This window comes from Eulemur rufifrons, chromosome 29, assembly GCF_041146395.1.
Source record: "Eulemur rufifrons isolate Redbay chromosome 29, OSU_ERuf_1, whole genome shotgun sequence".
Lineage (NCBI taxonomy): Eukaryota > Metazoa > Chordata > Mammalia > Primates > Lemuridae > Eulemur > Eulemur rufifrons.
The window spans coordinates 79,987,455-80,004,273 of NC_091011.1; the positions used below are offsets into that span (position 1 = coordinate 79,987,455).

A 16,819-nucleotide genomic window follows, 5' to 3' on the forward strand; every position below is an offset into this window, starting at 1 on the left:
CACAGCACGGCTGGTGGGTAAATGCGTTTGTGGTTTGGAGGCTGGTGTCTTTCTCCGTCGCTGGACTGCATCATGAGGGCAGTAACCCTGTCTGCTTTGCTTGTTGTCTAATACAGAGGGCCTGGTGCTCAGAAGGTATTTCTTAAATATTTGTTGAATGAATGAAGGAGGCATCTTCAAATTCAGAAAAGCAGAAATCCACGTGCCTTCTAAATTCTGTTCTGCATTGCATCTCCCTTGCTATTTATTCATTCACTCAGCAGAAATTTTATTCATCCCGCAATGTACCAGATATTGGTCTAGGGCAGGGAATTCAGTTGTGAATTCATAGACAAAGGCTCTGGTTAGGGAAACTAACAGTAAACACATAAACAATTACTATTAAATGTAAAAAGTGCTGGTGGTGAGGAGATAGAAAGTGACACTGCCGGGGGTTGTTGGGAGTCTGTTACAGGTAGGAAGACCATCTGTACCTCCCCTTGCTTGAGACAGTCCCAGTTTATGTTCCTTTATGTTTGTTGAATTGTCTTGGTTTGGGCAATAAATTATATGGTTACCCTAGTTATAGGCAGAGTATAGACACAGTGTCAGGGAGGTGATATTTTAACAGAGACCAGCATAAAGAGAAGAAACGAATTATGCCCCTTCAATGAAGTATCATTTCGGATCTTTTGACCACTTTTTATTGGGTGGTTTTCTTACTATTGTGTTTTGAGAGTCCTTTATTCTCCATATAGGCCCTTATTAGATATGTGATTTGCAAATATTTTCTCCCAGTCTGTGGCTTGGCATTTCATTCTTTTAACTGTATCTTTTGAAGAGCAAAAGTTTTAAATTTTTATGATAAGTTTATTAACTTGTTTTTCATGGATTACAGGAAGAGCAAGGCCTGTGCAGGGAAGAGCTTGGAGAGTTGGGAACCAGAAGAAAGTCCTGTGTGGCTGGGGCTGAGTGGTCTTCCTTAAGGAGTGTGGAGGGTTTTAAGTTGGGACCTGTGTGTTCTGAGGCCAGGAACAGCCAAGAGCCACAGAGTCGTATTGAACCAACCCAAGGAGTGGATGGGCCCAGAAACTAAAAATGTTTACTTCCGTAATAATTTCTTAACAGAGTCATTGAGGTATAGTGGACATATTAATACAATAAATTGCGCATTTAAAATGCATACTTTGATAAGTTTGGCCTATGTGTACACTCATGAAGCCATCACCACAATCAAGATAACAAACATGTCCAACATGCCACAATGTGTCCATCACCCCGAAAGTTCCCTTGTGCTCCTTTGTAATTGACCTTGCTCTCTTCCCCTTCCTGCACCTCAGTCCCTCCCAGGCAACCAACTGATCTGCTCTCTGTCTCTATAGATGAGTTTATAATGTCTAGGATTTTATATATATGGCATCATACAGTATGTGTTTCTTTTTTTTCTTTCTTTTTTGGTCTGATTTCTTTTACTTACATAATTATTTTGAAATTCATACATGTTGTAGCATATATCAGTAGTTTATTGCTGAGTAGTGTTCTGTTGTATGGTTATACTGCAATTTATCCATTCACCTGCTAATGGACTTTTGGGTTGTTTCCAGTTTTTAGCTATTACAAATAAAGCTACTGTGAACATTCTGTACCAGTCTTTGAATGGACATATGCTTTCATTTCTCTAGGGTAAATACCTTAGGAGTAGGCTGGGTTATATGGTAGAGGTATGCTTAACTTTTTAGAGAGACTGAAAAATGTTTTTCCAAAGTGGTACTGTCATTTTAGATCTCCACTAGCAGTGTATGAGAGTTCCTGTTTCTCCACATCTTCACCAACACTTAGTGTGGTCAGTCTTTTTAACTTGAGCTGTTGTAATAGGTCTATGGTGGTATCTCATGGTTTTAATTGCATTTCCCCAATGGCTTAATGATGTTGAGTTTTTTTATTTTTTTTTTTTTCCTTTCTTTTTTTTTTTTTTTTTTTTGGCCCTCCAGTTTTTTTTTTCATGTGCTTATTTTCCATCTGTATATTTTCTTTGGGGAAGTGTCTATTCAAATCCTTTGACCATTTTTTATTGAGTGGTTTTCTTATTATGTTTTGAGAGTTCTTTATTCTCAATATAGGCCTTTTTCAGATATATGATTTGCAAATATTTTCTCCTAGCCAATGGATTGGCTTTTTCATTCTTTTAACTGTGTCTCTTGAGGAGCAGAAGTTTTAAATTTTGATGATGAGTATATCAACTTGTTCTTCATGGATTGTACTTTTAGTGTCATATCTAAAGAAATATTTGCCTACCCAAGGCAACAAAAGTCTTATCCTATATTTTCTTCTAGAAGTGTTATCATTTTTCATTTTATATTTAGGTCTATGATACATTTTGAGTTAATTTTTATATATGATACAAATACAGATTGAGGTTCATTTTTTTTTGCAAGTGGATATTCGTTATTCCAGTACCATACATTGAAAAGATTATCCTTGCTCCACTGAATTGCATTGACACCTTTGTTGAAAATTAGTTGTTCATATATGTGTGGGTCTATTTCCAGACTCCTTATTCTGTTCCATTGATCTATTTGTCTGTCTTGATACAACTGCCATGCCATGTTGATACTGTAGCCTTATAAAACTTCTTGAAATAAGATAGTATTAATCCTCAAATTTTGTTCTTTTTCCAAGTCCTTTGCTTTTCAATACGAATTTTAGAAACTTTGACAAAAAGATGAGAACTTTGGATGAAAACGTCAAACCGTTCTCTTAAGTCTTTTGCATTTCCTTGTGAATTTTAGAATCAATTTGCCAATTTCTACAAAACAGTGAGAATTTTGAATAAAAATGTTGAACTTTTATGTGAATTTTAGTTCTCAAACCATTTTAAAGATTAAAACACACACATATTAAGTGTGGTTGACATGCAAAAATGCATAAAGTCATAAAGAAAGCCAAGACCCCAAACCTTTTAAGAGTTCTGGCAAAATGTGCATCCCACACCCCGTGGGGCTGCTTTATCAGGAGCTTGCAGTCATGTCGGGCTTTGTATTGTTTCTCTTCCCTTGGACTTTCTCAGAGAAGCCAGGACTGTGTTGCAAGATAGTTCTGATCCTCATTCCTGGGTTTTGTATCTAGGAACGTCATTCCATTTCGCCTAGCAAAAAATATATTTTAGTGTTTTTAGCACATTAACTATGTTTTTCTTTGTTTAGCTTGGGACATTTTTAAACCAAAATGCTATGACCAGGACATCTATTTTATATAAATATTTAGCCCTTACAGGTATCCTTGATAATTTATACATTCCTCTTCTTTCCCTAGCCTAAAGGGACACTTTTTAATAAAACACTTCCATCTATTATTTTTGTATGTGTGAATCAGAGGACATAGAGAAGTTCAACTCAGTTTTGAGTAGCTGTAGCAAAACTTTGGAAATATTTCCAGATTAGAATAGTATCCATTCATTTTTCCCAGAGGACGCTGACTTTGTGGGGTAGTCAAGGAAAGAGCACAGGCGCTGAGCCTGGTGGATGCACGTGCTGAGCAACCTTGCTGAGACAGGAATAACACCTACCTACCTACCTTACAGCTCTGAGGATGAGTGGGAATAAATAACATTCACTGAGTGCTTCCCATGAAACTCTGTGCTCAGCATCTTATGTTCGTGTCTCACTTAAACCTCATGCCTGCTTAGTAAGGCAGAGACCGCTTGCAAAGCAAGTGCCAAAATATATATTTGTGTCCTGATTATCTAGTTTGTTTTTAACTTATAAAAATTTCTAAACACACAAAAATAGTACTATAAAAATGAGTCTCCATATATCCATTTCTCAGATTCAGAAATTATCAGGATTTTGCCACATTTGCTTTATCTGTCTTTTTGGGGGGATATAGTGGGAGACACTGCAGTGTTTTAAAGCACATCTCAGATTTTCTTTCATTTCATCCCTACAGATTTCAGTGTGCGTGTGCGTCTCTGAAATGTGTGAACATTTTCTTCTATGAACCAATGTCATTATCAGACCTAACAGAATTAATAATTCCTTGATTTTTTCATTAAAAAATTAAATGAATTTTTTTTTTTTTTTGCAGCTTATTTGAATCAGACTGCAAACAAGGTTCACACATTGCATTAGGTTGGGCCTCTTTTAATCTGGGGTATTTAATAAACATTTGTCAAATTAGATTTTAAGCAACTTCTCCCATTCCATACAAACAGTTTTTTGTTGTTGCTGTTTTGATTGGTTTCCTTGTAAGATTTTTTTCTCCTTAAGTTTAATACAGAAATATTGAAAATCTTCTAATCCCCCTTCCCACCCCGTATTTATACTTGTCTTTGAAAGCCAGGTAAAGAGAAGAAAGGAAAAGGAGGCCGGGGCAAGTCTCGTGGGAGGAAACAGAAGAAACCAGACGTGGACATCCTCAGCCCGGCCGCGATGCTGAACCTCTACTACATCGCCCACAACGCCGCTGACTGCCTGTACCTGCGAGGCTTCCAGTGGCCAGGTGCTCCCAAAGGGAAAAAAGGCAAAGGCAAGACTTAAGGGATGGCATTTCACAGCACATCTCTGTTGCAGAGATCAGAACGTAGGGAAGAGAAATCAGGATAACACAACTATTGCAATCAAATAGACTTCACAGAAGACAACTTGAAATGCAAGCTAAGTGTGCTTTTCTGTGATATTTAGCAATAAAGAAATGCATTTTCCTTCCTCAGATAGCCAGGTATGGTCAGCCACTTTGGTTTTTCAGAAGTTAATGGTGAAAAAAGTAGTCTGAGTAATTCTTGCCCAGTGTGGTAGAATTGATTGTACGTTAAAAAATTATCATCATAATACTGGGTCGGAATTAAACTTTGCTTTCAAAAGGCAGTTCTAGTTTGCATGAGTTGTTCTCTTTTGCCAAAGGGGGTTTGTTATTTAGAGAAGACATGGCAAAAAGCATAGCATATCCTTACGAACATTCCTCTCTTGGGCACGGTTTCCTTTTTATTCCTTCTTTTCCCTTTTGTTTCATGGAAAATAATAAACATTTTGTTTCTATGATTTTCTTCTCAACAGTGTGACTCTTTGCCTGATTTGAATTAGCCACCGACTCCAGTGGAGACTGAAATTGTCACTACTGCTCTGACCTTGCCAGGCCAGTAAAGAGAGGGTTAGAAGTGGCTGAGGGCGTGTGGTGCTCAGGGGACAGGGAGAGGGAGCAAATCCACACTCTTCTTTCTATTTCACTGGCTCTTCTCCCTGCTTTCCTCCACACTTACGTTTCTTTCCCCTTTCTGCCAGCTTTCTTTTAAACTTGGCTGACCCCAAGTTATGGAACTGGTGCCAGGAACTTGCCATGGGCAGTCGGCTGCTATCCTGGGATCTCCATAGCCTGTGGGGAGACACTTGAGAGAAAACTGTAGTTTTTTCTTCTTGGCTCCAAAAGCCTAATTCCCCCAAATGTGAACCATGAAAACAAAGGTTTTTAAATGCAGACGCCATCCCTGCCTTGGGCTCTGCCTTCCTGGCCCTTCCCGCCCCTCACTAACACCTGCACTGTGGTCTCCACGCGCAGCTCTGAGCCCAAAGCTCGTTCTCTCTGGGCAGCACATTTTCAGGATGTTCTGGGTTGTCTGAATTATGATTATGCCGCAGGTTGCCTTGTGAGGAGCTCAAACATTCACGAAGTTTGTTGAGGGAGGCTGCAACCCAGGACTCAGGATTTCATAAATATTGGAGGAAAAAAGGAAACTACGTGACTCTTTATCCGGGAAAAGTAGGGTGCTCATAGCCCATGTGAGTTTGTTGGGAATGCCATTTGTAGGGCCTGTACCGTCTGTGCAGAGGGAGTGCCAGCCCTTGACCAGTTGCCAGAGGACTCACTTGGGTGAAGCTGGAGGGAGGCCTTCTCTGTTCTGTCTACCGGCCTGGGAAACGGGGAGCACCTTCCCACCCCATTGCTGGGATGGACGTAAGCAGTTTCTGTTTGTGAACTCACTAACTCTAGTTCAGTGGTTCTCAAACTTGAGCATGCCTCTCAGTCGCCGGGGAGACTTGTCCAAGTGCAGATGGCCTGGCCCTACCCCAGGAGGAGGGGTGGGCTTGGAGAATTTGCATTTCCGGGAGGCTTCCAGGTTACGCGGTTGCTGCGGAGCCACACATTAGAGAACCACTGCTCCGGTTAATGCCGCCTACCCAGATGCTTAAAGGCTTGTTAAGTCTTTGAACTTACAGGGTGGATGATGTCCTTCCCTGCCTAGCTTGAGTGCAGGAGCTCGTATTTGAGCAGTTGTGTTTACTGGAATGTTGGGGAGAAGGTCCTTGCAGAGCTTCCTTTTGATCTCGTGGGCAGCACAGATATGGTCAGCAGATATTTACAGGCTAAGATCATCTGGAAGTTGACATGCTTGCTTTCTTTTGAGATGGTGAAATGATGATTCAGAAGGACTGTAAGTGTTGGGATGGAAGAAATACTGATGCGATGGGTTGGGCTCACACCCAGTCTTCAGCAGACTGGCTAACTAACAGCTGTCTCAGTGTGTACTCACTGGGACCCTGAGGTCCCGAGAGAAGCCACTGGAAATTTTGAGTTCAGATAGCTGTGCCGTAGTGTTACCATGTATGACATAAACAGTCACACAAGCTATATAAAAGTTACGATACATTTTCCTTTTGGGAAATATTTATTTTGGTGAAATGCTATATTTAAATTTTTTTCAACAAAAATTATTTCATTTTAACACATTCATTGAGCATCTACTATGCTTGGCATGAGAAGAGCAAGGCAGTCCCTGCCCTCGAGGAGCGTCCAGTGTGGTAAAGGAAGCTGCTGCGTAGATTCCGTCATGACAGAGGGCAGGTAAGTTCTGTGCCAGCTTTGATAAAGCTCGTTCCTCATACAATTTATGAAGGTGATTAAGAGGAGGGCGGGACTATGGGATGTCCTCTATAGGATATCTGGGGAGTATCTGATAACAAAATGGATTCTGGAACCCTGCTGTTTTCTGTTCCCCTAAACCCAAATTGGCAAAGATCCTGATTCTTCTTGTAGGTGAGGATTCAATAAGGAACTTGTGAAAGGAGCAGTGACAGGAAGGTCCATGTGCAGGCCATGAGGGCTGCCTGGGGGAGGCAAGCGTTGCAGTGAAGGCGCTTGCTGGAGCCTATGGGGCTGTTGGTGAGGGCGGCTCTCTATTCACAGAATGGGGTAGAAGCAGGGCCTGACAGTTAGGATGTGACAGAGAAAGGAACAATGACTACAGGAATAGGGAAAATGTCCTCTGAAGTGGCGGGAAGATGTGGCAATAGCATGTCAATAGGGAGGGCATATTTTAGAAAGGAATTGTCCCTTACAAACCTGATGACAGTGACAGAGAGAATCTGCCTCAAAAAAAAATTGTTTTTTAAACTGTTGACATATAATCAAAAAAGGAGACAATGACGAGTGTCAGTGAGGATGTGGAGAAGCTGCAACCCTCATGTGTTGCGGTGGGAATGTAAAATGGTGCAGCCGTGGTAGAAAACAGTGTGGCAGTTTCTCAAAGTGCTGTAAGTAGAGTCACTGTGCGACCCGGTAACTCCACTCCCCGGCTATGCCCACGGGAACTGAAAACATGTTCAAATAAAAACTTGTATACGAGCTGGGCACAGCGGCACCTGCCTGTAGTTTCTGCTACTCGGGAGGCTGAGGCAGGAGGATGGCTTGAGGCCGGGAGTTCAAGACCCGCCTGGGCAACACAGCAGGGCTCTGTTTCAAAAAAAAAACCAAAACAATACAAGCCCGTGCACTAATGTTTATAATAGCATTCCTCATAATAGTTAAAAAGTGAAAACAACCCAAATGTCCATCGACAACATATCATGTGGTTTTATCCATACAATGGAATATAATTTGGACATAAAAAGGCATGAAGTAGTGATATGTGCTGCACACCATCGATGAATCTTGAAAACATCGTGCTAAGTGAAAGAAGTCAGACAAAAAGACCCCATATTGTATTAGTTCCATTTATATGAAATGTCCCAAATAGGCAAATCCATAGAGACAGAAAGTAGATTCATTGTTGCCAGGGGGAAATAGGAAGTGACTGCTAATGGGTGGTGGGTCCTTTTTTGGGGGTGGTCAAAATGTCCTGGAATTAGATAGTGGTGATGGTTGCACAGCCTTGTGAACACACTACAAACCACTGTATAGCGTACTTTAAAAGAGTGAATGTTATGGCATGTGAATCATGTCTCAAGCTGAGGACGGTTAGAAACGGTCCAGAAAGACTGGGAGAGAAAGGAGGTGAGGACCGAATGCCAGAGCAGGGGGCTTTCAGAGATGAGGCCGAAGAGAAAGTCTAGGGCTGGTCACAGCCCTACAGCTAGATGCCGGGGGCAGGTAACCACGGGAGCTGGGGCAGAAGGGACAACTTCCAAGCCCCGGTGTACAACTTTCTGCAGGGGAAGAGTCTGCTAGGCCTGACATTCTCCTCTCCACTCAAGTTCCAGCCACCACCACCCTTTCTACCCCCATCACGCTCAGCATGTGACCTGCTCTCCCTGTGACGGGAAGGGTCCAGCGCACGTGTCTTTGACGTGGCGGCCCACTCTGCAAGCACACACAGTCTGTCCCCCGATTCACATCCTCCCTCCCCCACCCCAGGGGAAGCAAGACATAGGTGGGAAAGCAAAGAGAAACAGAAGTTAGTGGAATTTTAAGAGCCAGGGCCTGGATATTTTTATTTTACATGTATAAATGAACTTTTCTGATGAAAATTTCCATACACACACAAAGGTAGAAAGGAGTGCAACAACCCCCATCTCCAGTAACTTCTAATATTTTATTTGTTTTGTTCATCCCTTATTTAGTTTGTTAGTTACATTTTCAAAGCAAATCAAAATGTTTAAAACATGCCATTTCATCCCTGGATACTTCCATACCCTCAATATGTTAAGCAGGTCATTTCACACTGTGACTCTAGGTGTGAACCAGCTGTAATTTGCGCTACTATGTGGACCTGTGTCACGGGCCCCTGTGCTGTGGGACCTGCACTTGCCACGGTTGCTCCACACCCTCTGCCACTCCGGTGACCTCCGTTTGGAAAAGCCTTGGTGTGACCCTGTCCCCCACCTTCGGCTCCCATTCTGCAGTCAAGTCTCTACCTTGGAGCTGTACCCACAAGGCTCCCTTTCTGTTCCTCTTCTCTTTTTCTCTTTTCTTGTCTCCTTGTTTGCCACGTTCCTGAACTGTGGTCAAGCCACTGTCTTAGTCCATTTGTGCTGCTGTAACAGAACACCCGGGACTGGGTAATTCCTAAAGAACAAAGATTTATTTCTCACAGTTCTGGAGGCTGGAAAGTCCAAGATCAAGGTGCCAGCAGGTTTGCTGTCTGGTAAAGGCTGCCTCTCTGCCTCCAAGATGTGCCGTGTCCTTACACAGGGAAGGGGGAAGGGCAAGCAGCCCAATGTGCTGAGTGAAGCCTCTTATGTGGCCTTAATCCCATTCACAAGGGAGGGGCCCTCGTGGCCGAATCACCTCTTAACAGCCCGGCTCCTTAATGCTACCAGAGTGGCAGTGCCCGGTTTTTGCAGGGGACACATTCAAACCACAGCACCCACCTTCCTCTGAACCATCTCAAACCCTTTGTTGTCTTCTATTCCTTCTCACGTCACCAAAACTTTTCTCAAATCGCCAGTGGCTTCCTGGACCCTGGTACAGTGGCCTTTTCTCCATCCTCTTTTTATACTTTGCCTCATCCTTCAACCAAGGTGTTCTCAGCACCTCCCTCCTGTGTGGCAGGCGCCAGGCTGTGGGCTAGACCAGAAAGGCCTCTGGTCCCTGGCGGCTCGGCCAGCCTCATGCTGCTGGGGAGATGGGAGGCTCTCAGGACTAAAGAGGGCCCCTCAACTTTGCCCCATCCACCCTCACGTGGTGGCTTTGGAATCCCGTCCCTCTCATTTTAGGATGTAGATCATACCTTGCTGATTATCCCTTTAAGACTGTACACAGGGGACACTTAGGAAAAATAGGAACCACGAGAAGATCATTAGAATCACCCCAGGTCTCACCCACCTGGAGATAAGCTCTGTCAACATTTTGGCTTATGTGATGTATAAATGGACCATTTTCTGTACAGTGATATGAATATATCTCCATATACTCGGGAGTGTGTATTCTTGTTCTAGGGCAAGCGTTTCTCCTGTACTTTCAAGCTCTTCCTCCCTGCCAGCTCCTTCTGCACAGCCTGGAAAAGAGAAACTCGTTCCTCTGCTTTTTAATGCGATCAGAGGCTCACTGAAGTCTGGGGTGGAGGGTGGTTGACGACGTGCAGAGGAGTAAGAATTGCACATTCATTCATTCACTCATTGAATGAATATTTATCAAGGGCCTGTGTGTGCCAGGCACTGGTGACAGCGAGGAGCCAGCAGACATGCAGTCCTGCTCTCATGGAGCTCCAGTCTTGGGGGAGAGGGGGTGAGTGGTTGCTAGTTGGTGCTGTGACAAGTGTAGCAGAGCTGTCCAGTAGAATCTTCTGTGATGGTGGAAACGTTCTGTATTTGCTCTGTCCAACACGACAGCTATGGAGCGCAGGAGATGTGGCCAGTGCGACTGAAGAACAGAATATCTGGTTTGGTGTCATTGTGATTCATTCACATTTAAGTAGCCACATGTAGCAAGTGGCTATTGTATGGACAGCGCAGAATTAGTGCAGAAGGATGTGGCCTGGTTGGAGATGGCGAGAGAGGCAGGTAGATGTTGGCAAGGAAGTGATGTTGACGTTGAGACCTGAAGAGGAGGCATCAGGGAGGGATATATGTGAAGCTCTAGTGATTCTGAATTCGTGCTGTTGTGTTCTTTTTCTTAAAGAGGGTCCCCAAGCTCTAGGCTTCACAAAACCTGGCTGTCCCCTGGACTGAGTCAGGCAGGGGGCAGAGTGTGTGCACAGGCAGGAGGGAGCAGGGCAGGTGGAGGGAGCTGGATGCGAGCAGAGACACGGGGTCGGGGGACCTTGTGGACTCCCAGTGGACGTCTTGGGGCCCAGCCTGTGGCTCCAGGATCCAAAGTGGGGCCAGGGACCTCAGCAGCAGGGCGGTGTCCTTCACTCTTGTGCCACTGGAGCAAGTCGACAGGTTCTGCCGGCTGCCGACATGCAGTCCTCCCTCCCTGCCGTGCACGTCTCTCCTCCATGCTCTGGGTTTCTACTTTTCCACCGTGGCAGCCTGTGATTCCCGCTGTGCTCTGTGGTCCCTCTGTGCTTGCTTAGAGCACCTTCTCCCTAGTGCCTCGTTCTCTGGGTTTCACAGGAGAGAATCTGATCGGCCCTGTTATCTTCCCGGGCCGGGGTCTGTCCTAGCAGCCAGCGGATGAGCTGTCAGGCCAGGGCCCTCCCGCCGTCACCTTAGCAGAGGCTGAGGGATGGCCATGGTGAGGACACCCAGGACGCGTCTCCCAGGGCGCTGGTGTGGTCCCTGCAGTTGACCTGAGGACTCGCTTTCTCCCCTTTGCGGCTCCCTCGGGCTGTAATTCATTCCTTTATAGGCAAGATCCTGGGAAGAATTTGCTTCCACTTTTTTCTTCTCCTCGTCACCTTTCTGTCACACATTTTTCCTCTCTCATTTTTTTTTTTTTTTTTGGCCAACTTTGTATTTTTAAAAATTTTAAACCTATGGAAATGTTGAAAGAAAGTACAATGAACACCCAAACTCTTTACCTAGATGAAGGCTCTCAACCTCTGCACCTGTGACAGTTTGGACTGGGCAGCACCCCGTCAGCTGTGACACCCAGAGGTGTCTCCAGACATTACAGATGTCCCCAGCAGCAAAATCATCCCAGTTGAGAACCATTGACCTAGATTCATGAATTAACATTTGGTCACGTTTGTACATACACACTGTTTGTATACATGTATATCGTATATACATGTATATTGTATATACAATACAAATACATACATGCGTATAAACATTTACATCAATAAATTCATATCCATACATTATTTAACAATATTATTTAATATATAGTCCATATTCACTATTCACTTTCTCCTAGTTATCCCAATAATGTTCTGTATCTGTATGGATTTTTTTAAATCAATAATCCAGTCAAGGGTGACATACAGCATTTAGCTGTCAGGTCTCTTTCGTATCTGCTAGTCTCAAACAGTTCCTCCTTGTTTTGTGCTCTGTTCCTCTGCCTTTTCTTTCTTTCTTTTTTTTTTTTTTTTTTCCTCCTCGCTCTTTTGCCCTGGCTAGAGTGCTGTGGCGTTAGCCTAGCTCACAGCAACCTCAGACTCCTGAGGTTAAGCAATCCTTCTGTCTCAGCCTCCCAAGTAGCTGGGACTACAGGCATGCACCACCATGCCCAGCTAATTTTTTCTATATATTTTTAGTTGTCCAGATAATTTCTTTCTATTTTTTAGTAGAGACGGGGTCTCACTCTTGCTCAGGCTGGTCTCAAACTCCTGACCTCGAGCGATTCTCCTGCCTCGGCCTCCCAGAGTGCTAGGATTACAGGCGTGAGCCACCGCGCCCGGCCTGTTCCTCTGCCTTTTCACCCTGTACATTCAGACCTCTGCCTCCGCTGCTCCAGTGCAGCCATCTCATTACTGTCATTGTGCCATCGGTTCTAAGAGTCTGTGGATTTTAAATCTTACCATCATTTTATGTACCACTAAGAAAGAAGGAAGAAAAATAAAAACTCACCACCATTTCACAAGGAAATGCCATAGGTTGTGTGAGTCATCGTGTCCAAATGTGAAAACAGTGGCTTCACATGGAGGAAATCTGGGAATTGCCAAGGCTAATACCCTATTTTCATTCCCTCCTTTCTTCTTGCAACTCTTTCCTCTCTTGGTTTCTTTGGCCCCTTCTCTCTGGGCTTTCGTCCCACCTCTGTTCCTTCTGCATCTCTTCTTGCTTCTCCTCGTCCTGTGGTCTCCCCCAATGTGTTGGTCTCCCCAGCTCAGCTGTCCTCTGCACCTCTTCCTTCCCCCAGCCCAGAGTTGGGAGCTGGCTGAGACACATGAGCTGAATGAATCAGGCTTTCTCCCTGGGAGACATGAGATGGTTGTGGGAAATTGAGGGAGATGTCCTCGCAGGCACTCAGGAATTTGGGAGTGGGGCTCAGAAGAGAGGCGTTTGGCCGAGGTAGAGATTCAGGCATATTTAATTCTAGGTCATGGTTGGAGCCAAGAACTGGTAGGGAGAGTGTAGAGCGATAAGAAAGGAGTTGGGGACCTTGGGAGCAACAGCCTTTCCTTTAGGGGCAGAAGAAAGAAGAGGAACTGTCAGAGATGCAGGAGGAGGTGAGACGGGTGAGGAAGCCTGGAGACAGGAGTTTCTGGAAGGAAAGGAGCGTCTGTGGGGCCACATGTTGCAGAGATGTCACGGAGGAGGAGGAAATGGGAACAGGGACACGGGGTCCTCCTTGACTCAGGCTCTGCTATGAAACAGGAGCTGAGAGTAAGTGTGGAAGGCTTCCGCTGGTGCGAAAAAAAAAGAAAAGAAAGAAAGAAAATGACAGTGGGCATGGACCTTTCGGTCTCAGAACCCGAGTCTGAGCTCTGCCCAAGCAGGCCGTGCGAGCCTCGTCTCCTCTCGATCATGGAAGGATGCAGGTGTGTCCCCAAGCGGCCATGAGAACCTAGAGTGTGGCAGGTGTGTCCCCAAGCGGCCAGGAGAACCTAGAGTGTGGCCAGCTTGAAGCAGCATCCTGCAGTGGCCGACGCGGTGCCCCGTATTTCTCTGTGCTTTTGCAGTGAAGCGCTGGCTGCACAACCCACTGGTTCGCGGCTCCCTTCCCTGCGAGCATGTAGCTCTCTGAGAACAGGGTGTCGGCTTGTTGATGGCTTTCTTGTTCCCAGCTATATTGCCAGCACCGTGGCATATAAGTAAATATTTGTTGAAGGATTTTTTTTAAAACAAGCCAGTTATGCTACAGTAACAACCCCCAAATCTCACATCGAGGTTAATACAACTGAGGTTTATTTCTCATTCAGACTTCACGTCCACTGGGGGTGGATGGGGGGCCTGCTCCCTGTCACCCTCCAGCCACCATCTGGGTGATGCAGGTTTCCAGGGCAGAGGGAAAGACATGTGAACTGCACATGGGCTCTGAAAGTTCCCACCTGGAAGTGACACAGGCCACTTCTCTTGCTTTGCTGGCCAAAGCACATCACACGGCCACGCCTCGCTGTAAGGGAGCAGAGAAACGCAACGCCACCTGAGGCCCCGCAGGAGAACCGGAAGCATGGGCTGGGCAGCGCTAATAACTGCCTCAGACATGCTTTACTTTTGTCCTAAATAAAAAGGACTCAGAAAACAATAAAGAAAAAAACAAGGAGCACAGGCTGAGAGACAGTGCTCGGGCGTCAGGTGGAGGAAGAAAGGCAGGGTGGTCTGCACCGTTCCTCGTGTCGCTGCGTCTGTGCGCTGTGCTTTATGTCTTGAGCTTTCTGTAGAGCCGTCCAAAGCCGTCGCGTTACCTGAGTAAAGCACAGCGTTTTAGCTCTCAAAACTCTTGTTACCTCTGATCACATTTTTTCCTGCACCTTCAACTCCTAGAGAAACCATCCAAATAAGATGACTGTCCTGAAATATTTTATTTTGATTAGTGTTTAACTTTATCAAAACGTGATACACAGTTCAGCACTTACACTAGCATTTGTGTTGAGACAGGGTGCTTCCTGATTCCCTGTGTGAAAAAGAAACTGTTAGATTTTTTCAACTGCAAAAATTCTTATGAGCCCAGCCTCCCCATTTGTTCAAGGCAGAGTGACAACAACAAAAGAATCTCATGAAACAGGAGCTCCTCTCTGTCACGTCTCCTTCACCTGGCCTCGTGGGGTCATGGAGCCTCAGGTGACACATGCTACAACACAGATGGACCTTGAACATTATGCTAAGTGAAATAAGCCAGACACGAAAGGACAAATAGTCTCTGATTCACTCATATGAATAATCTAGAGTAGGTAAGCCCATGGAGCTAGAATGCTGAATTCTGGCCACCAGGGGCGAAGGAGAGGGTGGAACGGGAAGTTGTTTAATGGGTACAGTTTGTTTGGGATGATGAGAATGTTCTAAATGGAGAGTGGTGATGGTTGTGCAGCATTGTGAATGGCCTTAAAGCCACCAAATTATACACTTAAAAATGACTAAAATGGCAAATTTTATGTTATATATATCTTACTGCAATAAAAAAATGCAAAATAAAATCAAGGCTTTTCCCCCTTTGCTCCTGGTCTCCAGCAGAGGTGGGGTGGGGAGGGACAGCAGATGCCGGCGGGCGGGGGCTGAGGGGCAGAGCAGAAGGAAGGGGACTTCCCCAGGAGGACAGGCCCCCCTCCCTCTGCACGCAGCCTTGTTTCTCCCCTCTCCCTGCAGTGCAGAAAAGCCAGCGCCCTCTGCCCCTCTTCCCCGTGCCCCTGCCCTCTGGCCTCCCAGCCTCACCAGGAGCCACCGCTCACCCAGCCACCCCCTGCCTTCTCTGGCCCCAGACACCCGGCTGAGAGCATGCATTTCTCACCGCACATTCACACCTTGGAGCTGTCACACTGAACAGCCTTCCCAGCTACTTCAACTTTGTGTTTTCTCTCCCAGGTTAGGATGTAAAATGCATTCATGATAAATGAGGCAGAGAAGCTGTGCTGGGAGGTCAGGCTCATGGCAGAAGCTCCAGGTGCAACCCCAGGGGGGCTGTGCAGACTGAGGCTCCAGGCTCGTGGGCTCAGGCATCCCCCAGACTGTGCCTTCTCGGGCCTCTGGCTTCTGGGGCTCCAGTCACTGGCATACAGACCAACGTCATATTTGCCACAAATACATCACAAGGAGAGCTATAAACGGCAGCATCCACCCAACTGGGTCCACTCCTTGGCCTTGGGAGTTGAATGGTCAGTACCACCTGACCCCTTCTCTCTCTCTCTGTGTCCTTCACCCTTGACCTCTTTGGCAGTGTGGCACCAGGTGCGTGCAGCCCGAGTGCTCCTGTCTTCTGTAAGATGGCTGAGCTCCATCCACACTGCTGGAGTCAGCCTCCGGGAACTCCAGCTCAGCACGGCCACGATGGCAGCTGGTGCTGCAGGACAGCCAGGCTGTGTGTGTGCACCGACGGAGGACAGAGAAGGGGTTTGAAGGTGTGGCTCACATCGACCTTGAGAGATGATGGAAGGAGGGCCCGCAGGCCGTGGGAGGACGGAGTTTCGGGGAGCAGGGGCAGGGAGAAGAATCCCTTGCCAGCTTTGCCTTGTTTGGTGGATCAGCTTAAGTTCCCCTTCTGGTTTCAGCCTCTGGTCAAAATGAAGCAGCCTGTTGACTGGTCCTTCCCTTGGATGACTCCTGCCACTGAACGTGGCAGGAGTTTCATTTGTCCCCTCATTCACTAGTCCTACTGGGTTCTCCCACTGTCCCCCCAGTGCCCAAAAGTTGACCCCAGCCATTTGTGGGCTCCATGGATGGACAAGGGGCATCAAAATGCCTTCTCCAGCTCTAGCGTGGGGCTCGCCACCATTGCTGCTGGGGCCAACCCAACCCCAGCTGCTGTCATGCACAGAAGGCTTTTTGGGGCAAGAATTGCCTGTTACAGACTGAATGTTTTTGTCCCTCCCCTCTTGAGTTCACATGTTGAAGCCCTGACTCCCAGTGTGATGGTATTTGGAGGTGGGGCTTTGGGGAGATAATTAGGGTTAGATGAGTTCATGCGGGTGGGGCCCCCCTGGTGGGATTAGTGTCCTTATGAGAAGAGACACCACAGGGTTTGCTCTCACTCTCCCTACGGGCACACAAGAGGTCACATGAGCAGACAGAGAAATGGCGGCCAAGAGAAGAGGCCTCAGAATGAAACCTACCTTGCCAGCACCTTGGTCTTGGACTTCCAGCCTCCAGAA

At 46.0% G+C, this 16,819-nt stretch overlaps 1 protein-coding gene across 1 annotated transcript; it reads left to right on the forward strand.

Annotated features, from left to right (window-relative positions):
* Window positions 1–2,955: 2,955 nt before the first annotated feature.
* On the forward strand, window positions 2,956–4,514 carry SMKR1 (small lysine rich protein 1). Its single transcript, XM_069461664.1, has 2 exons — window positions 2,956–3,015; window positions 4,314–4,514. Exons 1-2 carry the CDS (start codon window positions 2,956–2,958, stop codon window positions 4,512–4,514), a joined length of 261 nt encoding a protein of 86 aa, XP_069317765.1.
* Window positions 4,515–16,819: the final 12,305 nt, after the last annotated feature.